We start from the raw sequence: 22,920 nt of genomic DNA, 5'->3' as shown, positions 1-22,920 counted from the left end.
CGAATGCAGCATTGAAGAGGTGGGTTTTAAGCAAGGACTTGAAGATGGGCAGGGAGGGGGCTTGGCGTAAGGGTTCAGGAAGATAATGCAGATATGCTGGATTTCAAAGCTACGTGCGCTGTTTTCCACTGAAACTGAACTCATGGAAAATTTTCAAAGGGAAAATAGGCAAGTGCTCTCTCTGGGAAAGTTAGGTACACGTGTGGTGGAGTCTGAGGAATGCTTGGGATGCCTGTGAAAGTGAAGATCAATTAGGCAGCACATCCTTACCTGAGCAGGAAAATGATGAGAACAGAAAATGAAACTCCAAAAAAAAAAAAAAAGAGAGGGCACTTTGGAAAGACAGGGGAGAACAATTTTCAGAGCTACTTAAGCACATAATTTGGCTCTCTGAGAATTGCTTTCCTGCCATACGATGGAAGTGTATTTAGACCAGGCGAAGAAAGCTTGTTCAAACTGCATTTTCAATGTTATATACATTTTTTTCCATGGGAAATGTATCCACAGAAAACGCTGAAAGTTTTAAAGCAAAGGAACATGAGTACTTTCTTTTTGAAAATTGGTTCAAAACCAGTGGGTATAAAGCTCACACGATGTGAAGTCAGTAGGCTGTTTTATACTTCACCTAATTTTTAAAGAAAAATGACTTTGAAAATGAGTCAGTATATAGTACCTGCATAGAAAGGGCCAGCATGTTTTGCTGTGGCCAAATGGGGTTAAATTAGCATAAATATATTTACACATATGGAACATATATACACTATTTTCTTTTCTTGACTTAAATCTCCCTCTGGGAACACTAGGCAAGCTGGCAAGCACTTTTAGCCAGGTAGAAGTTAGTGGCTTTGAATTGAAAATTGCCCTCATTATTACCACATGAAGAAAAAAGCCCTAAAAAAATCAGGGGATCTTTTACTAAGCCGCGGTAGCATTTTTAGTTCGCGGTAGAAGCTGAGACACACAATGAGGGGTATAATCGAACGGGATGCCCAAGTTTTCCTGAGGACGTCCTCCCAGGACGTCCCCGCGAAGGGGCGAGGAAACCCGTATTAGCGAAACAAGATGGGCGGCCATCTTTTGTTTCGATAATACAGTCGGAGGGGGTTGGTGACCACTGAGGGAGTAAGGGGAGGTCATCCCCGATTCCCTCCGGTAGTCATCTGGTCAGTTCGGGCACCTTTTTGAGGCTTGGTCGCCAGAAAAAATGGACCAAGTAAATTCGGCCAAGTGCTCGTCAGGGACGCCCTTCTTTTTTCCACTATCGGCCGAGGATGCCCATGTGTTAGGCACGCCCCAGTCCTGCCTTTGCTACACTGCCGACACGCCCCCGTGAACTTTGGTCGTCCCCGCGACGGAAAGCAGTTGAGGGCGCCCAAAATCGGCTTTCGATTATGCCGATTTTGGTGACCCTGAGAGAAGGACGCCCATCTTCCGACACAAATCGGAAGATGGGCGCCCTTCTCTTTCGAAAATAAGCCTGAATGTGTCTCAGCATTTACTGCCAGCTGATTTCTACCGTGAGCTAAAAATGCCACCGCAGCTTAGTAAAAGATCCCCTCAATGAATAAAATGAAGGGTGAGTCCCTTCGTACTTTGCCCTCTAAGCTAAAAAGGCTTGTCTCACTTGTTACACTTCTGCTTTCCTGTTCAGTGAGCTCATTACCTTGCAAAGTCCAGGTCCGCTTCCCGGGACATGGTGATGTTTGTGAGGTTCTGCTGGAGCACAAAGATGTTACGGCACATTTTCTTGATTCCCGACTCGCTGATGCGCTTGAAGTATTGGGCACCGTTGATCAAGATACAGGAAATCAAGTGGCCCAGGCCTGAAGGGAGACAGCGGATGAAAGGAGGAATGTTACCATGATAAAAAATCAGGGGCGTTATGAAAAGTTGGTGCGTAGTTATAGAATACTGCCTCAGCGTGCCTAACTTGGTTTCAGCAGGCATATGAACATACAGGCAACCATGAAGCAGAATTCCTGTCCCCTACTCCCCCTTCCCTCATTCCTCTATCAAACAAAAGATTTTTTGCAATACAATGTCAACAATAACAATAACCCTGTCCCCACCAACTCCCAGCCCCCTAGCCTCCCACCCAGCAGCAGACTACTGATTGGGAGGCTGTACTCTTCAACTTCCCAATGGCAGAACTATACCCCGATACTCACAACAGGTATTCAACACCAATCTTTGTGCCTTGTGATGCAGTGTTTGAATATAATCATTCCAAACAGAGAAACAGTTTTCGCCTTTTGAGGGAAAGCTAGCATCTCTTGACTCCAAATGATGCAATTGGAGTCACCATTGCTGAATAGGATGGAGGGTCTTGACCAATCCATCGTTGCAAAATACATTTTTTCTCCCAGAATACATGCCTTATGTATAAATAAGCATTGACCTTTTCCTTGAAGGCAGAATGCTGCTACCTGATCTAAAATGACACCCAGAGGGGAACATGTGACAGGCTGGCCAACCGCTCTCGTGAGATAACTGAAAAGTTGTTTCCAGAAAAGCAATATAGAAGGGCGTTTCCAAAAAGGATGAAAAATGGTAACCTGGTCGCCCTGATATTTAAGACAGGTAGAGGAGGACAACATCCCCATATGGAATGCTTGTCGGTGAGTGATATAACCTCGAAGAAGCACCTGAAATAGACATTCTTGCAAATCAGCTGTAAAGGTAGTGGATGGAATGGGAGCGATCGCCCGGCCCAGGTCTACATTCACCTCAGTTCCCCAATCCTCGCTCCATTTACGAAGAGCAGCCCCATAATCCACCCGCCCCTCCCGTTGAAGAAGTCTACGATGTAGTTCCGAGTCCGACAATGTGTCCCCCAAAGGGGATTCCAACCAAGTGCGTAGGAGGGTGCACACTTCTTACAGAATCATGCTTATCGCCAATTTTTTCCAGCGCTGAATTTGGAGCACCATTTATAGAAGTTTCTCCCACTGTACGTTTGCTTAAGGTAAAATGTTGTTTTTCTTTTTGCCAATGATTCCTGGTCAACATCTGTAGTAGTTTCACAATATATCGATGCTCTGGAGATTATGATACTAACTAGCCGTTGAGCCCGTGAAAACGGGCTACTTTTGGAATGGGGGGTTTTCCGAGCCCCCCCCCCCCCCCGAGGTCGGCGCCGCCCCGCCTCCCCCGGAGTCACCGCCGCCGCCCCTCCACCTGGCCCGAGCAGCACTGTGAACTTACATCACCAGGCAGCAGCAGGCACATCAGCAAAGCTGCCGTCAGGGCGGGCTTCCTTCTCTGCCTGTGTCCCGCCCTCGTGTGACGTAACGTCGGCGAGGGCGGGACAAAGGCAGAGAAGGAAGCCCGACGGCAGCTTTGCTGATGTGCCTGCTGCTGCGTGGTGATGTAAGTTCACAGTGCTCGGGCCAGATGGAGGGGCGGCGGCGATTCCGGGGGAGGGGGGGAGGGGGAGCAGTTCCGACGTCTGTAGCATGCCAGTAGAGACTTCCCTCTCTGTCCCGCCCCCGTCACACGTATTGATGCGGGGGCGGGGCAGAGAGGGAAGTCTCTACTGCGCATTTGCGAGTGAGTACGGTCACTCGCCGTTTATATGTTTGATGTGTATTCTAAAGTCACAGAATAACAAGACTCCAGGAGACCTGAAGAGGTCATCTAGTTCTCTTCCCATCTCTCCCCAGTTCTGGCTCTCTTGGACATGCCTGACCTTCAAGTATATGAAATCTTTTTTTATTGTCAAATTGCAAGAACAACCACAGAAAAGTAAAATAACATAACATGATACATAAAGAGAATGACTCGTGAAAAGCCCCAACCCTTCAACTACAAGAACATGAGTGAGCTAGACAGAACTTGTACTCTTTAAGTTCTTTCCAATAAAAGGAACATGCCTGACCTTCAAAGATATACTGGAACTTGTGCTGCTGGAGACTGGCACCCATGACTTCCTCAATGGCACTAATATCCTTGTTGAGACGCACCACCAGAGGGTCATAATCCATGCTTTCCACGTTGGCGACTATCGCGTAATTCCCTTGTTTAGCCAGCGGAATGAGATAGTGGAAACAATGAACTCTGCAAGACAACACCGAATAGAGTTAAGTGATCTGAACTGCTGAGGCAGAAGCAGAATAACGACCCCCAGAAACACACCAACAAAAGCAATAACAGAATACTGAAATGGATAAAATTCAGTTATTACACGCATTCATGAGCTGCTTTCTGCAGAAAACACAGGGGCAACGGCTGTAGTGATAAACACATGACTCAAAGTAACAGAACTATGCACAAAATCTACTTTTAATTCATTAGCGAGGAATGTATAATATTACTTTACACAAACCAGGACCAGCAGTACCGAATAGTAACATATAAAGTGACAGAGGTAATTGGGCTAAAGGATGAATGCAGAATTTACTGAGTCCTGTTATCTTTTTGATTGTTAAATGCCCCTTTCTCTGCATGGCAATGCAGCTGTCAGTTCAGCAGTAATGTGCAATATGCATGTTAACCTGCACCTTCCCTAGACCATAACTGCACTGTCTTATCTAGTCATGCCTTCTTCCTGGAATAATTTACGGGCGTTTTAGCAGCAGAAGGTTCTATAATTTAACTCTCCTTCGCATCATCATTCCCTGCTTCACTTTCTCTCTGCTGAGGCACCTAATTTAGCAGTCCCACACTCCAGGGGCAGACTGACAGTGATCTGGGCCCCCCAGGCAGTAAAGGTCATTGGGCCCCCCTGGCTCTTGCCCCCTCCCACACACTACAGCCCTCCCCCCCACTGCCATTCCCCTCCCGCACACCACAGGCCCCTGAGCCTCAGTGGGCCCTTCCCAGGCCTACCTTGAAGAGCCCTGTTGGTCTAGTGGCCTCTGAAGGGGCAGGAAAGAACAACACTCTTTCCTGCCCACTGCTGCTATTCTGCCCGGTGCCACTGTGTTTTCAAAATGGGTGCTGAGACTTCCCGCGGTGGTCTCAGTAGTCTCAACAGTCTCGCGACAGATGCTTGCTTTAAAGTAAGTTACTATGGGGCTCATTTTCAAAGCACTTAGACTTACAAAAGGTCCACAGTTTACTACGTAACTTTGTGAGTCTAAATGCTTTGAAAATATGCCTCCAGGTGACATGCTCAGTACCTCTCATGATATATGGGTCGATATTCAGCCTGAAGTAGTCACTATTTTTGGAAACGCTGACCACCATGGGCACATTTAGAACTCAATATTCAGCGCCAGGCTAAATCCGGCTCCCAGCATTGAATAACCGGGTCTCTGGCAGGCCCTGGATGTCATCCGTGTGTCACTGATATTCAGTGCTGGTACCTATCTATCCAGCGAGCTTTTTATGCAGGCCTATTTGCTCGGATAATTATCTAGGCACCCTCCACTGAATAATATCACTGCACGTATAACTTCCAGGACCACCCAGACTCTGCTCTGGCACTAACCAGATGGTGCTGCACTGCAGGTACAGTAGAAGTCCAAAGATCGGGATGCTGGAAATCTGGATCATCCGAGGATCCGGACCTCAAAAAACTGCAGTTTCCAGACCGCCTGAGAATCCAGACTACACATTCTCTCTCCCTCCCATCCCCCCCCCCCCACACATACGGTCCAGCATCTCTCCCTCCTTAAAGTTCAGTATTATGTGGTAAAAAAAAAGTTATGCTTAACGCCCAGGGGGAGATGGTAATATGTGCAACTGCAGGGGCTTCTGCTGGCTTTAATACTCTTATACTGTGCACGTCCTGGCCATAGGCGCCCGGTATAAGAGGCTTGGAGAGGCTAAGCCTCCCCCCTGTTGCAGCAGAATGGATCAGCTGTGGAGTCCAGCTGCTCCGAGGGGATCAAATTGTTGGTTTACCTCCATCCTCACAGCAGGAGCTGCAGTGAAAGCCCTCTAGCAGTTGTAGAAATTGGTTTATGGTTTGTTTACCTTACTGCTGGGAAAGCAGGGGGGGTTGGCTGGAGATATCCTGGGTTGCCAGGGAGATATTTAACGAGGATGACTTCCTGAGGACAGATAGTAGCAGAACGGATACTGGGCCAGCATGATCAGAAAAAGTCACCAGACAACAAAGGTAGAAAAGATTATTTTATTTTCATTATAGTGTTTGGAATATGTCCACTTTGAGAATCAGGTGCTCAACATTAAAAATTTATATTTATTTACTTATTTATGGCATTTTAGCCCACATTAAACATGAATTAGGATGTTTTGTGGCTCTACATGAGAATTGTGATATTATGATCCCTTGTTTCATATTGTTGACGGTCTACATTTTCCGTATGGGTGGTATATTGGTGTATTAGGTTCTGTCCAGTGTAATATTTATGGTACAGTAAGGTTCTGAGTGTGTTTTTGCACAAAGTTGCACATAGTGTTTTGCAGTTGAGCGATTGTGGTTAGAATACGCTTTGAGCAACCACTTTATTCTTTGACATATGATACATATCTAATATCTAAATTTAATAAAAGGTATTAATTGTGACTTTTATTTTTATTTATTTTTTCTGCGTGTTATCAGACAATTATGGATTTAAGCTCCACCCCTGGCCCCACCCTAACCCCGCCCCCTTTAGCCTCCCCAAACAGTTGGGCCACCAACTGCCTATGGTCCTGGCAGTACGGTGGAAAACAAATCGCATCTTCCCAGCAAGTTCACCTTTGCATTAAGGACAAATTGTGTAGTTACACATCGGCCTCAATGCATAAATTCCACACTAGTTAAGTTACAGCAATGTTTTTAGGGTCAGAGTACTCATGCCCTACTGAAATACCAAAGTCTTTCGCAGCCTGACACTACAATTTCATTGTAATGAAAAAAAAAAAAAAGGACAGGATTGCTATAAAAATGTAAATACAAAGGAGACATGATTATACGTACACGTTTTATCAGTATAATTTTGCTGACACTCACATGCTCTTGGCATTAAGGTGCTTTGAAAACAACCACCGAGCGTCCAGCAAGCAGCTGGGCTCATTTGCAGAAGTGCATGCTCCGAATGCCGCACGGAGCTGTACTTTGCTATTAAATATTCGCTGCTTCTGATGCTTTCAAGAAATCCAGGGAGAAAGGTGACATTCTCAGCCAGCTCACACAGCGCTGGTCTGGCATCCTATAATACGTATCCTGTTTTATTCTTTTTTAATGTTATTTTAAATGAAATTTACAATTATATCCAAGGTCAGTCGCTTGTTCAGAAATACAGAAGCAAACTTAACCATATTCAAGGGAATCAAATACTTATAATTGGCAAACAAGTCATTTTCCTAATACGTCCACAACATTGTGGAAAGGGGAATAAGTGGAAATTAAAGGACAAAAAGCAAAAAAAAAAAAAAAAAAAACTATTCTCTCTAATACTTCTCGAGTAAGCTAAACTAAGATAGTATCATAGGACACTACAAATTATAATTTACTGCGGATCAATAGCTGCTACTCTATCTGGGCAATTAGAGAGAGCTTTCTTTCTGCCGACAAAAACAGACAATTGAGATGGCTCAAAAGATATATTTGACTGATTTCTATTTAACCACATATTTACATAGGAATTTTAGAAAAAAAAAAGTGCTGGTCTAATTAATAAGGAATCCTGTTTCTTTAGTCAGGAAAAATCCTGACCTGACATCCTATGTGGTGCTGCGAGGAGCAGTCAGTGCACCCATTCGACTTCACCCACTTGGGGTTTTACAAAGGAGCATTAGGAGGGATTTAGAGCTCAGGAGGGGACGAAAGCCTGGAACGGAATCCCAAAGATCGATAGGGGGTTTAATGTTCCCTAGGAAACATGGAAGCCACCTAAAGGGAGAAGCTTCTAGTTTCCCTAGACTCCTGGCTGCCAATCAAGGGAAGGAGGAGCCTCAAAGGGAGGGGTCTGATAATTCTTGAGTAGAAAGGAGGGAGCTAAGGTGAACAGAGAGAGAGACCTTGCCCAGGAAACGGACCTCCCTCACAGAAGATGGCCAGCAGGAGTAAAGAGGACCCCCAAAGTGAAAGCTGGACCATGAAGATGTGGGCACTGATAGCAAGTGGGCTACCCAACCCGGGGCAAAGAGGATCCCAAAGGGAAGGCTGGACTAAGGCGTTGTGGATGACGGTAGCCAGCAGGAGTAAGTGGGTTTCCTAACCTGGGGCAAGAAGGACTCCAAACAGGATGCTGGACCAGGAAGCTGAGGAAGGCCTAAGACCTTGGAAGGACGCGATGCCCGGCTGCTCAGCCCACAAGGCTAAGCACGGAAAGCCAGGGCTATAATTTCTTTATGTCTGAACTGTGTTTAAAAGATGACGAACGGGGGACTGCACAGACTGTTATGTTTGAGGACGCTGGTTGAGCAAATGCAGAGAGAATATATCTATCAAAGCCAAAGCTGTGCTTGTTGTTTGGAAACTGCAGAGAGAATACATTTGCCAAAGCGAAGGCTGTGTTTTGTTTACAGATCTATAACAAAGCACCCAGGCATATTTCTAAGAACTGTTTCTTGTTGCTTGTCTAGGTGGGAGAGAAACAGAGAAAGAGAGCTAAGCTGCGCCAGGTCCCCCCCCCCTTCTCAGGACATAAATGATGGCCCATATGGGGGGTTGAATAGGCACATAAGGAGAATCATAGTCTGGAGGCTGAACAGCAGCATGAGGTGCTCATCACACCCAGAAGAAGCACATCTCTTCTTTAAAAACAAAACAACAGTCATGGTCGGAGGGCAATGCTGAAGTAATAAGCAAAGTTGCTTTAGCCAAAGTTTCCGTCTCACAAGTCTCTAGAATATCAGAAACATCAAAGACATCTGTTTCCAAATTTGGGTTCGCCAAAGTTTTTAAAGATTCCTTTTTTGCTACTGGCAGGTAGTAAATATGAGAAATTGGTGGAAGTGAAGGATCTCCTTCAAATAGCAAGTAAACATCTCGCTAGGAGAAACATGTGGAGCCTTAGGAAAATTTATCAACTCGAGGTTAGAACACACTGCGTTTTCCAAATTATCAACTTTCCGCCTTAACAGGGTATTTTCCTTCATAATATCAGAGTTCACCATTATTTCAAAATTCTTTTTATTATATTGAAAAAAACCCAAAATAAACCATATACAATAACATCAAAGGAACAAACACCAAATGAATATCAGCAAGAGCTAAACGTGAGGCTTAGGTACATCCTCCTCTGCAGAATTCACCGTTTGAACGTTTTTAATCCTCTCATTGTGATCTTCTAAAGTTTGAATCATTTGCACAAACTGTTTTTTTTGTTACATTTGTACCCTGTGTTTCCCACTCATGTCAGGCTCAATGCGGCTTACACGGGGCACTGGAGGGTTAAGTGACTTGCCCAGAGTCACAAGGAGCTGCCTGTGCCTGAAGTGGGAATCCAACTCAGTTCCTCAGTTCCCCAGGACCAAAGTCCACCACCCTAACCACTAGGCCACTCCTCCACTGTTGCTACTATTTGAGATTCTACATGGAATGTTGCGAATAGCAACATTCCATGTAGAAGTTGGCCCTTGCGGATCACCAATGTGGCCGCGCAGGCTTCTGCTTCTGTGAGTCTGACGTCCTGCACGTATGTGCAGGACGTCAGACTCACAGAAACAGAAGCCTGCGCAGCCTTCTACATGGAATGCTGCTAGTGGAATAGCAACATTCCATGTAGAATCTCCAAAAGTAGCAACATTCCATGTAGAATCTCCAATAGTAGCAACATTCCATGTAGAATCTCCAATAGTATCTTTCCCACTCATGTCAGGCTCAATGCGGCTTACACGGGGCACTGGAGGGTTAAGTGACTTGCCCAGAGTCACAAGGAGCTGCCTGTGCCTGAAGTGGGAATCCAACTCAGTTCCTCAGGACCAAAGTCCACCACCCTAACCACTAGGCCACTCCTCCACTGTTGCTACTATTGGAGATTCTACATGGAATGTTGCTATTCCACTAGCAACATTCCATGTAGAAGTCGGCCCTTGCAGATCACCAATGTGGCCGCGCAGGCTTCTGCTTCTGTGAGTCTGACGTCCTGCACGTATGTGCAGGACGTCAGACTCACAGAAACAGAAGCCTGCGCAGCCTTCTACATGGAATGCTGCTAGTGGAATAGCAACATTCCATGTAGAATCTCCAAAAGTAGCAACATTCCATGTAGAATCTCCAATAGTAGCAACATTCCATGTAGAATCTCCAATAGTATCTTTCCCACTCATGTCAGGCTCAATGCGGCTTACACGGGGCACTGGAGGGTTAAGTGACTTGCCCAGAGTCACAAGGAGCTGCCTGTGCCTGAAGTGGGAATCCAACTCAGTTCCTCAGTTCCCCAGGACCAAAGTCCACCACCCTAACCACTAGGCCACTCCTTCACTGTTGCTACTATTTGAGATTCTACATGGAATGTTGCTATTCCACTAGCAACATTCCATGTAGAAGTTGGCCCTTGCAGATCACCAATGTGGCCGCACAGGCTTCTGCTTCTGTGAGTCTGACGTCCTGCACGTATGTGCAGGACGTCAGACTCACAGAAACAGAAGCCTGCGCAGCCTTCTACATGGAATGCTGCTAGTGGAATAGCAACATTCCATGTAGAATCTCCAATAGTAGTAACATTCCATGTAGAATCTCCAATAGTATCTATTTTATTTTTGTTACATTTGTACCCTGCGCTTTCCCACTCATGGCAGGCTCAATGTGGCTTACATGGGGCAATGGAGGGTTAAGTGACTTGCCCGGAGTCACAAGGAGCTGCCTGTGCCTGAAGTGGGAATCGAACTCAGTTCCTCAGGACCAAAGTCCACCACCCTAAACACTAGGCCACTCCTCCACACCTCCAGCACTTATGTTCTTAGTTAAAACATTTGCATTCATCATTATTGAACTGCACTGAAAGTATCTTAACCCAGATCAGATACAGCAATCCATATGGATTCTAGTGCGAATGTTGATGGTTTCTGAAGCAAACGCAGCCAGAGAGGTCTCCCCTTCCCGGAATCCATAGAGAAACAACACCCAATGCCATCACCACAGCAGGTAAACCCGGAGGTGATCGAATCACTTCCTCTCTTGTCTTGGGAGCTCTCCCCCAAGCAGTGGCGTAGCCACGGGTGGGCTTCGGTGGGCCTGGGCCCGCCCACTTTGGGGTCAGGCCCACTCAAAGTCAGTGTTCCATAAGCGTGGCTGGCAGGGATCTGCAAGTCCCGTCAGCCGAAGATCTCCTCCCGGCAGGAAGAACACTTACACCCTGTGCATCCAGCAGAACTGCTGAGCCGCTGCTGCCCCGCCCCTCGCGCATGCTCAGTTTGTGCTCTTGCGCAGAGGCTGACCATGTCAGTGGCTCTGGGCCACTACTACTGGTTGCGCAGGCTGTAAGTGTTCTTTCTGTCGGGAGGAGGTCTTCAGCTGGCGGGATTTGTGGATTCCCGCTAGCTCAGGTATTTCTTTTGGTTTGATTGAGGGGGGGGGAGAGCACCGGAGGGGGCCTAAAAGAGCAGGGAGAGCACCGGAGGGGGCCGAAAAGAGCAGGGAGAGCACCGTTTTTGCGCCCACCCTAAATTTGCTGTCTGGCTACGCTCCAGCCCCCAAGTAGCAGAAACATCCAACAATGATTGCTTCTCATCTGCTGCTGAATCCTCAGCATTTGCTAAAAGCGGTTGGGGGTGGGGGGGGGGGAGGGGAGGAGAGGTACATATCTCTTACTGTAAGTCACATTGAACCTGAATCTGTTTGGGATAATGTGAGATATAAATGTAATAAATAAATAAATATCGGGTGTAGAGATAACTCAGAGCTGAAGCTTGACGCCATTCCTCCTGGTAGCTGGCGATTCTCCGAACACCGGAGGTACAGGTTCTCCATGCACCAAGTGTCCATTGGTTGGGGTTCATTTCCAGAAGTGCATGCTCCAAATACGGCATGGAGCTGTACTTGTTATTAAACATACACTGCCTCTGATGCTTTCAAGACATCTAGGGAGAAAGGTGACATTCTCAGCCAGCTCGCACAGTGCAGGTCTGGCATCCTATAATACATATCCTGTTTTAAAGTTCAGGCTGAAAATGCACTTGGTGATTGCTGCTTTTTAATATACTCACCTCTTGTATCATTTTACCGCATTAGCGGCAGAGGAAAGAGAGGCCTGTGTGATTAAGCGTGACCCACGGGGTTACGCAGAAAATGTCAAATGCCTTTCAGGCAGGCTCTTGAACACACTGGCTGCTGGTTCTGCAAACACTTTCGCATATGAACTTTTCAAAAGGCAGCGGAGGCACGAGGGCCTTGTAACAGAAATGTTACAACTAGCTAATGAAGATCAGCATATACAAAATATTAACATGCCAGGACTGTGCCTTTCTGAAAGACGTGCAAACGTGGAGGCCTGAATTTTCCTGTCTTGCTTTCTCAGTTTCCTGGCGTTAAAACAGAAGGTGAAGGCCTCTCCTGGCACTAACTTTCGCAGGCCCCTTGGGGGGGCTTTTCCCACCCCCTTTCTTATACTGATTATTAGTGGGAGAGAGAGGCCTGATTTATGAAGTGTTAACCAGTTAGGTACATGATTTAAAAATCCACCCTTTCAGACTGCCCTTACGAGTCTGACTCCAACATCGTACCTGATGATAATCAATTAATATCCTCAATCTCATTCTTGTAGGTCATGAACTCTCTTATTTGTTTTTACTTGTGTGCTTTCGTCTGTCTTGATTCTACTGAAAGCTCCACAAAGAAGGGACTTGTCCATTATAGAAGTGATAGTCAAAAGCTCTTGTCAGTCAGTAACAAATACTTTTACATTCAAAATCTAACCTATATTTAGGTTCCAAGAATGCACATAAATAACCAGTCTACCGGCACATATGTGTGTATTTCCACGCTGAAAAGCATGAATGCCGCTATTTTGGATAAATGCTATTCTATAAACTGGTGACTGTATGCAATGGTGTGTGCTTTGAAAGTGTGTGAACACATGGGTGGAGTCTGGGAAAAGTGTGGGCGAGGGCTGTATGTAGAGGTCACGGCAGCCATTTTGTAAAGGCAGCCACTAGGGGCAGGAGCAAATCAGGAGTCACTCCTGTTCCCATCACCCCACTGGACAACCAGGACCTCCAGGTACGCACAGGGCAGGGGGGGGGGGGGGTGCTATCTTGAGTTGGGGGTGGAGGGGGCTCACTGGGCAAATTTCTCTTATCTGCAACCTTCTCCTCCACCGCTAACTCCAGACTCCGTTTCTTCTATCTTGCTGCACCGTATGCCTGGAATAAACTTCCTGAGCCGGTACGCCAAGCCTCATCTCTGGCCATCTTCAAATCTAGGCTAAAAATCCACCTCTTCGATGCTGCTTTTAACTCCTAAACCTTCAACTGTCCCCTATCCCTTACTTGTCCTGTCTGTCTGTCATAATTAGATTGTAAGCTCTGTTGAGCAGGGTCTGTCTCTCCATGTTCAAGTGTGAAGCGCTGCGTACGTCGGGTAGCACTATAGAAATGATAAGTAGTAGTAGTTTGGACCTGCGAGGATGGTGGGGGGATCTGGTCTCATCTGGGGTGGGTTGGGAAGGGGTCTATAGACCTTGTGGGAGGGAATTGGAGGAAAACAATTTTTTTTAATGCAGGTCCGGCCAATATTCAGCCAGGGCCTGCATAACTATCTTTTGCAGGCCCTGGCTGAATATCATCGGCAACCCGTATAAACTCTGGCAGCCATTGCCATGTCAACTAAGCCCAGATATTCAGTGTGGGTGCCTGAATATGGCCTGATACTGAATATCATTCTGCCTGCAGTTGTCAGCGTATTAAAAAAATGGGCTGAATATTACCCCCTAGGTATTTTTAGAAAATAGGTACATAGGTATTGCCATACTAGAACAGACTGAAGGTCCATCAAGCCAACAGTGGCCAATCTAGGTCACAAGTACCTGACAAGATCCTAAAAAGATTTTATGCTGCTTATCCTAGGAATAAGCAGTGGATTTTCCCAAGTCCACCTTAATAATGGTTTATAGTCTTTTTTTAAACTCTGCTAAGCTGACTTTTACTGCATTTTCTGACAATGAATTCTAGAGTTTAATTATACGTTGAGTGAATAAATATTTTCTCCAATTTGATTTAAATTTACTACTTCGTGGCTTCATTGTGTGCTCCCCTAGTAAACAAGCGAGTCATGCCTTCTCCACCTCCAAACCTAGGTGCCCTGTTATAAACCTGCCCCCCTACATGGCCAACAATTATCAGTCCAAAATAAGGATAGATTTGGGTTGAGCTGAAGCTTATCCATATCACTTACTGTAAATGTCCAACTCCGAATGGTAGGAGTGGCTTTATACGGGTAAATTTAAATTTAATATACGTGGTATGCTGCCAATCTAATTTCCTCTGTGGGTGTAACAGAAGATATCCAAGAGCACAACAAATAAATGCAATATCAATTAAAACTAACCGCAGCTTAAATTAATCACACTCATAAACTAGCCAGCGATTTGGTATATAAATGACAACGTATTATGACGTTGGTCTTATCTTACAGAAGAGAAAGCTTTTTCAAAAAGAGCTGCCTTCAACTGTCTCCCAAAGTCAAACACATCAGACATCATCCAAAGTTCAGCTGTCAAGGTGTTCCAAATTTGAGGGCCAGCAAACGACAATATAGGCCTGTAGGTCTTCACCTTCTTCCTTCAACTCAAATCGGGCACTTGCAAGCAACCCTGAGCTGTAATCGGAGCGCTGTAGCAGGCTGAAATACCTTCAATGCAAACCTTGGTTCCAAAATGTAGAGCAAGGTATAATGCCTTAATTTATTTATTTATTTGTGGCATTTATACCCCGCTCTTTCCCGCTCAATAGCAGGTTCAGTGCGGCTAACAAAGCATGGTACAAAGTATCACAGAGATAATACAGGGATGGAAACAATGTATCAAAGAGATGACATAATTACTTAGATTAGGTTCAGTTTGGTACGATGTATCACAGAGATGATACAAAGTATGGAACAAAGTGTCGCAGGGACGACATAATTTCATAGAGTGGGACAGTAGTAAGAGATGTGTTGAAGGGATTGGTGTGTGGGTGATATAGTGGTGTGGAGTTATGTTTGAGAATTAGGACGGGTCCGTAGGCTTGTTTGAAGAGGTATGTCTTCAGCAGTTTTCGGAAGGGTAGATGCTCAGTGGTTTTTCGGATGTGTCGAGGTATGGCATTCCAGAGTTGGCTGCCTATTACAGAGAAGTTCGATGCGTAGTATTTTGTATTTAAGGCCTTTGCAGTTAGGGAGATGAAGACTGAGATATGTTCTAGAAGTACTGGTCCAGTTTCTGGCTGGAAGATCGATCAGGTTGGACATGTAGCTTGGGGATTTGCCATTGAGGATCTTGTGGATCATTGTGTGGGCTTTGAAGTGTATTCTTTCCTTGATTGGGAGCCAGTGAAGTTTTTCATGAAGTGGTGTTGCGCTTTCGAATCGTGATTAGCCAAAAATGAGTCTAGCTGCTGTGTTTTGGGCGGTTTGGAGTTTTTTCATGATTTGGGCTTGGCATCCGATGAAGATGCTGTTGCAGTAGTCGGCATGGGTGAGCACTGTGGATTGTACTAGATTGCGAAAAGTTTTCTGCGGAATCAGCCAAATGACTTTGAAAAGAACTCGTGACTCAACTGGTAACCAGTGAGGTGATGCCAACAGAGGGGAGATATTCTCGTGTCTTCCTGTCCTACTTGGGACTCAAGCGGCCACTTCTGAATTCATTTTAAGGATTTTAAGGAAGAAGCAAGCAAGCCTGTGAACAGACTAATGTAAAAGGCCAGTGATGACAAAAAGACCCGACTGCAAAACAGTTCAAAAGTCATTCTCCTCTATTCAGTCATTCTTTATGCATTATGTTGCGGGAATGTTTTGTAGCAGTGGGGATAGAGAGCCTTGTAAACATCTAGGGAAAGACAGATGGTGCAAAGTACAGGAAGATTACTTAAGAAAACTGTTCCAGTCTGCCACAGACCTCAGTCTGGAGAGACAATTCACTTTTCCAAAGGACAATGGCCCTAAGCACAAAGCAAAAGCAACAATGGAGTTGACTCATCAAGAAGAAAATGAATGTCCTCTTGTGGACCTATTGGAGCCCAAACTTAAATCCAATAGAAAATCTGAGCTAAGACTTTTGAAGTTCCTAATTACTTGCTTAATGTGTGGCTTAGACATTAAAAAACAGTCCAGTAAAATTCCTACATATCAGACTTCATTCTGCACTTCAGTTCTCTGTCTATCAACCAAGATCGATACTACTACTACTACTTAACATTTCTAGAGCGCTACTAGGGTTACGCAGCGCTGTACAATTTAACAAAGAGAGACAGTCCCTGCTCAAAGACCTTACAATCTAATAGATAAGAGTGAGACAAATATAGGACAATCAAGCCATTGTGACATCACTGATGAGGCTGGCTCTTAGGCATTGGTGGAATGAGGCATTATGACATCACAATCTCAGCTCTGGTTAAATCACTGCTATATGTAATACTACTACTTAACATTTCTAGAGCGCTACTAGGGTTACGCAGCGCTGTACAATTTAACAAAGAGAGACAGTTCCTGCTCAAAGAGCTTACAATCTAATAGATAAGAGTGAGACAAATATAGGACAATCAAGCCATTGTGACATCACTGATGAGGTTGGCTCTTAGGCATTGGTGGAATGAGGCATTATGACATCACAATCTCAGCTCTGGTTAAATCACTGCTATATGTAATACTACTACTACTACTACTTAACATTTCTAGAGCGCTACTAGGGTTACGCAGCGCTGTACAATTTAACAAAGAGAGACAGTTCCTGCTCAAAGAGCTTACAATCTAATAGACAAGTGAACGGTCGGTCCGATAGGGGCAGTCAAATTGGGGCAGTTTAGAATACTGGTTTAGAATATACATTCTACTCAGCCCTTCACCAATTTTACTCTAGAACAGATGTTTTCCTAGTGGCACATCTAACAGCTGTTTTACAAAGATTCTCCCTAATCCTATAACTATGAGCGCAATTATGGGCACAACTGCACGCAAAATCATAGTAAAGTAACCGTTTAAGCATGTAACTTACTACTTAATTGGCCCTTACCTGAAACTATAATTGGCGCTTAACTATTGACACTAATTTGCAGTTACACATGTGAGTTATGACCCTATTCTAAAAATTGGATGCGCAAATTGTCTGGTATTTAACTGCTCACATGGGGTGGGGTCATGGGTGTTCTGATTTTTCTAGCACACACTTTAGAGAATTCTATCAGTTCACATGTGCAAGGTGAATGCATTTACTCCTGCAGTAGACATGGCGTATGTGATTGCGCCTCAATGTTGCTGCCTAACTGCCAACTTGCGCTAGAATTCTATAACGAGCATAATTGAAGAGCACTTTTCCAAAACTCACTCAGTCCGTTTTTTGTCAGTTCTGAGTTATGCGATTAATTTCTTTCATCGAGGCACGATTCATTTACTGTAGCTTATTCCGCTGCCAAAACTCACTAAGTCCATGGTATTTTAATGACTTTGCGTTGAATACTCTATGCAGAACTCGCTCAGTCCAAAAGCCGCTACCAATTTTTCTCAAAACTGCTTCTGATGCCCTGAGTGAGTTTTGGAAAAGTGCTCTTCAATTGCCATTGTTGAATTTGTGCGCTTAATTTTACATGGCCTTTCTTGAATTGAGAAGCAATTATTTGCATGAAGTTATGCTGGCAAATTCAGCATTTGAGGCTGAATGCGTAGTCTGGCTGAAAATCTGCATAAAGTTATGCAAATAAATTATCCATATAACTTTGTGTTCTTGGCATCTGGCTTAACATTATCTCTGTCTCTTTCTGTATAGTGCTGTACACTATTTGGTGATAGGACTGTATGGAAACTTCCAATCTTAAGACGTTCATTCCCTGACGGAATTCCGGCAGCAACACCCGTGATGGGATTAATCTCCCTGGAAATGAAAGTGATTGAGTGGGTGAGCAGTGGAATCTGGCAGGCTCCCTGCAAGCTCAAGACGTTAATATATAGTTATCGAGATGCTACTCAGACTTTCAGTTAGATTAAATCAATATAAATTACTACTCCCTCAGATTAGAGGCAGACACTGTGCTTATATTCACTTTTTATTTGATATTATGAAGTGATTCAAATTTGTTATTTCTGTTTTTCTTCCATAAAAGTCCAGTAATGTGAAAACTTAGTAAATCCCTATTTTAGTGAAATACTTTAACCCACTTTAATTACGAGATTTGCAACTCAAAGCCCTTAGAAAACGATTCCGAATCGTTTTTATTTAGCTCACGCCTTTGTGGCAGAAAAGGACCACGAGGTGCATCCACAGTCCGCCCAATTCCCTTTCTGTTACAGTCCCAGAGACCCCAGCTGATCTCTGCCTTACCCCTCACTTCTCTGTAACTAAGGATCTTGAATTCTGTTACTGGTTTAGCCTCCACCACCCTCTTTGTGCAGAATTATTTTATATATTTATATATAAAGAAGCAAAAGATAACTTTATACGAATTTTCAGCCAGCATAAATTTGCAGAGATTATTTAGTTATTTGGGTGAGGAGATGAGGAGAAATATTGGCCTGGAGGAGGAGAGAGGGAGAAATATTAGACCCGGGGAGGGAGGAGAGAGGGAGTGATGTTTGACCTGGGGGTGGGGGTTGGGGAGGAGACAGGGAGAGATGTTGGATCATGGGGAAAGAGAGGGAGAGAGATATGTTGGACTAGGAGGTGGAAAGATGGGCACAGTACAGAAATATGATGCTGGCAGGCATCTTTAATTAATTAATTACATTTGTATCCCGTGCTTTCGCACTCAAAGCAGGTTCAATGCGGCTTACACAGTAAAAGGAATACAGAATATTGTGAATCTTGCGACTACTGTAAGTTACAGCCATCCCTCCCTGCTGCATTTATATGAAATGCAGTTATGCCAGGTTTATGGCTGATGTAACCCTAGGTGAATAAAGATTAGGCTCGCTGTTGCTGGGTTATGCTAGGATTCTGTTCAGAACCTGGGCACCCAGACGGCATTACGGAATAGGCTGTCACCATGGGGCACATAAACGGAAGCTCCCACTTACAGAGTTACCTCCACTGGCTGTATATATGTATATGCGTATGGCAAATTTCAGAAATTCTATTTTAAGTGTGGAAAGGTCTCTGAAAGTTGCTCTTATTAGAGAAATCTGAATGAAGCGCTGCTTTGGGAGTGATCCTCCTCCTCAGTAAATCTTTTGGTAACATTTTGACCAATTTAGCTTTTGGGACAATACGACAGACAAACAACGCCCAGTGGTCAAGGAAGACAGACACGTGCAACAACATTAAAAAAAAAAAGACTCCATGAAGGGACTGACAAAGAAAAAATTAATACCTCAGCGGTGTGGATCTAATCGTAGGCAGTGGTTTTGCTGTAGATCAAGATAATATAGACTTCTTTAAGTCTGCAACTTTACTAAGTCATTTGCTTTTTTACTACATAATCAGAATAGTTTATGAAACCGGACAATCAGCAGTTCTCAGCAGTGATCATCTCTCAGTCACTGAAGAAGGGATAGATTCAAGTCATGTAACTAGTGGCCCAGAATCAAGGACTCATGAGTCCTGGATCATCCTGATTGAGCACCCACCTACCTCACTTCCAAGTGTAAAATCAACAGGCAGCGGTCAGCCATCTCCTGGAAGGATTTTGCCAGTTCACTGAGGGTCTGTATGATCTGTTCTGACACTGGCGGTAAGTCCATATTCACATGACCATCCTGTGCAGGGGAGAGACCTGAATCACAGAACAAAACGCACATTTACTCAGCATGCCTTGTAGACGTAGTTATCATGAATTATATTAAAAAGCTACATTTTTACTCACAATTCTAGGAGCAACTAGTGTCAATATTTCTGTCCTTTCCTAGCATCAGGGCTTTTTTTGAGGGGGTACTTGGGGGTACTGAGTATCGGCACCTTTTCCATTGTCTGCTAAAATTGACCCATGGTCCCCAAGTTTTAATGAAAGAGCTCAGGCTCTACACAGCAATTCTACCTTGTCACAGATTCTGCGGCTGGTTGCAGGGGTCCTGGCTATTGTGGGTGGGATCCTCGGTGATTACCCCACCCTTGAAGGGTGGCCAGGATTTCGAGTACCGGCATCTTTTTTGCTAGAAAAGACGCACTGCCTAGCATCATACAGAACTTATTCTATTTCCTAGGAATGAATGCAAATCTGTCCACTTTCATGAAGTATTCCTCATTTTTCTAAGTGGTTGTACTTATTGGGGAAAAAGAAACACTCTGTGTGAGCCTTGGAGATTGTCTTTGTGTTCTTGAGGGATATTTGGGCTTTGCTGAGAAATTTCAGATACTTCTCACCACTCATCTGGCAGATTTTTACTTTCCACATTGACAAATTCTTTGTATTACTACTACTATCATTTCTATAGCGCTACAAGGCATACGCAGCGCTGTACACCATACACAAAAAGAGACAGAACTGCATCATATAAGTCTTCAAAGGGCACAACACTTGCAAGACTCACAGAAACAGAACGAAGCCTTGCGCCAGAAGAAGAGACCTGTGAACTGACTAACTTCCGTAAACTACTAAAGACCCATCTCTTCGACAAGATACACCACAAAGATCTAAACATGTGAAACTCTCTGCTGCCCGTCTCATTTTCCGCCAGGGTCGCTTTACTCATACTACCCCTCTCCTCAAGACCCTTCACTGGCTCCCTATCCGTTTTCGCATCCTGTTCAAACTTATTCTACTAACCTATAAATGTACTCACTCTGCTGCTCCCCAGTATCTCTCCACACTCGTCCTTCCCTACACCCCTTCCCGTGCACTCCGCTCCATGGATAAATGCTTCTTATCTGTTCCCTTCTCCACTACTGCCAACTCCAGACTTTGCGCCTTCTGTCTCGCTGCACCCTACGCCTGGAATAAATTTCCTGAGCCCCTACGTCTTGCCCCATCCTTGGCCACCTTTAAATCTAGACTGAAAGCCCACCTCTTTAACATTGCTTTTGACTCGTAACCACTTGTAACCACTCGCCTCCACCTACCCTCCTCTCTTCCTTCCCGTTCACATTAATTGATTTGATTTGCTTACTTTATTTATTTTTTGTCTATTAGATTGTAAGCTCTTTGAGCAGGGACTGTCTTTCTTCTATGTTTGTGCAGCGCTGCGGATGCCTTGTAGCGCTATAGAAATGCTAAATAGTAGTAGTAGTAGTTATCCAGAAATGTTAATAATACCTTCTGTTATATTACTATCATGTATTCCATTACCATGCAACCCCAAATCCTTCTGTAACAGTCTTTTCTCTTCTCTTTTCCATTATCCATGATGTATTGTAAGCCACATTGAGCCTGCAAAGAGGTGGGAAAATGTGGGATACAAATGCAATAAATAAATAAAATAAATGAAGAGGACCTCGGCGGGCGGGGGTTGGGATCCCCCGCCAGCAAAGGTAGCCGATGGTGGGGGAGGGTTGGCAGCAGGGGGGGGGGGGGGTCGAGAAGGTCATCGGCAGGGGGGTCCAGGGACAAATCTACGGGGGCCCAGGCCCCCGTGGCCCCACGTAGCTACGCCACTGCTATAGAGAAAAACATGTCATATCTTGAAAGGTATTAATCCGCAAGCGAACCTTTTCCGGAGATGCGAAGGCAGTAGAACGAGAGGACATGAAATGAGATTGAAGGGGGGGCAGACTCAAGAAAAATGTCAGGAAGTATTTTGTCACGGAGAGCGTAGTGGATGCTTGGAATGCCCTCCCGCGGGAGGCGGTGGAAACGAAAACGGTAACGGAATTCAAACATGCGTGGGATAAACATAAAGGAATCCTGCTCAGAAGGAATGGATCCTTAAGAGCTTAGACGAGATTGGGTGGCAAAGCTGGTGGCGGGAGAAGGAGATGGTGCTGGGCAGACTTATACGGTCTGTGCCAGAGCCGATGGTGGGAGGCGGGACTGGTGGTTTGGAGGCGGGGATAGTGCTGGGCAGACTTATACGGTCTGTGCCCGGAAAAGGACAGGTACAAATCAAGGTAAGGTATACACAAAAAGTAGCACATGTGAGTTTATCTTGTTGGGCAGACTGGATGGACCGTGCAGGTCTTTTTCTGCCGTCATCTACTATGTTACTATCTATTAAACAAATTACAAGAATTAACACTCCTTTGGGTCTCCATTGCAGCAAACTGGTGTGATAGACACAATGGCCTGGATTCAGTTGGTGCCCCAGTTTAGGTGCTGGAAAAAGTCATCGCAGACCGTTATTCTATTAAGAGTGCGGAGGTGAGCTCTCTATCCAATAGTGCTTGGAGCCCATTCACCATGCCTAATTTGGGTGCCGGTATTTACGCCATCTATTTTCCATAACGTAGCAAATGGTGCGCCCTGGGGCTGGAACTACTAAGGGCGCCCGAGTTGGGCTGGTGGTAGTTCCAGATTAGTGTGCGGTAAGGCCACGCTGGGCTTACTGCCGCTCTGTAAAAAGGCCCCTAGGGGATTTAGATACACGGGGTTACAAAATATCGCACAGGGAAAGGTGCACGCAAAATTGAGTTAATGCCAATTAACTGCAAAAATTCATTATTAACATCAATTTATTGCCGGTTAATGGCTTGGTAGCAAATTAATTTGTTCGTGCATCTTTGATCCATGTGCAAATTTGGGCGTCATAGAATATCCTTAAACTGGATTCTGAAAGAAATCACCAACCAAAGCTGCTTGAACAGCAGGGGTGTAACAGTCATACTTATTACCATGGAGCTCAGACACTTTGCTGTGAAAGCTGTCAGGGTACTTGCTGGACAAAGGTGTGAGTTTTATTTCCCCTGTCCCTTGGGAGGGGGAAACACTTCAGCCTCGTGGGCTGAAAAAATAAGAGAGACAATTTAGACTCAGATATAGGCGCAACCAGTAAAATCTTTATTGGTATGTCGCTAAGCCAAAATACAA

General features: G+C 44.8%; 1 protein-coding gene across 1 annotated transcript in view; it reads right to left on the bottom strand.

The window, feature by feature from the left end:
- EXOC4 (exocyst complex component 4) overlaps window positions 1–22,920 on the bottom strand; it is a 635,584-nt gene that overhangs the window by 33,092 nt on the left and 579,572 nt on the right. Inside the window, exons 15-17 of the mRNA XM_030216046.1 lie at window positions 19,596–19,737; window positions 3,878–4,056; window positions 1,664–1,823 (exon numbers count right to left, since the gene is read on the bottom strand). Of these exons, the coding sequence (XP_030071906.1) occupies window positions 1,664–1,823; window positions 3,878–4,056; window positions 19,596–19,737 (481 nt within the window). The remainder of the gene's footprint in view (window positions 1–1,663; window positions 1,824–3,877; window positions 4,057–19,595; window positions 19,738–22,920) is intronic.

This window comes from Microcaecilia unicolor, chromosome 10, assembly GCF_901765095.1.
Source record: "Microcaecilia unicolor chromosome 10, aMicUni1.1, whole genome shotgun sequence".
NCBI lineage: Eukaryota > Metazoa > Chordata > Amphibia > Gymnophiona > Siphonopidae > Microcaecilia > Microcaecilia unicolor.
This window is presented reverse-complemented; position numbering and strand designations above follow the sequence as displayed.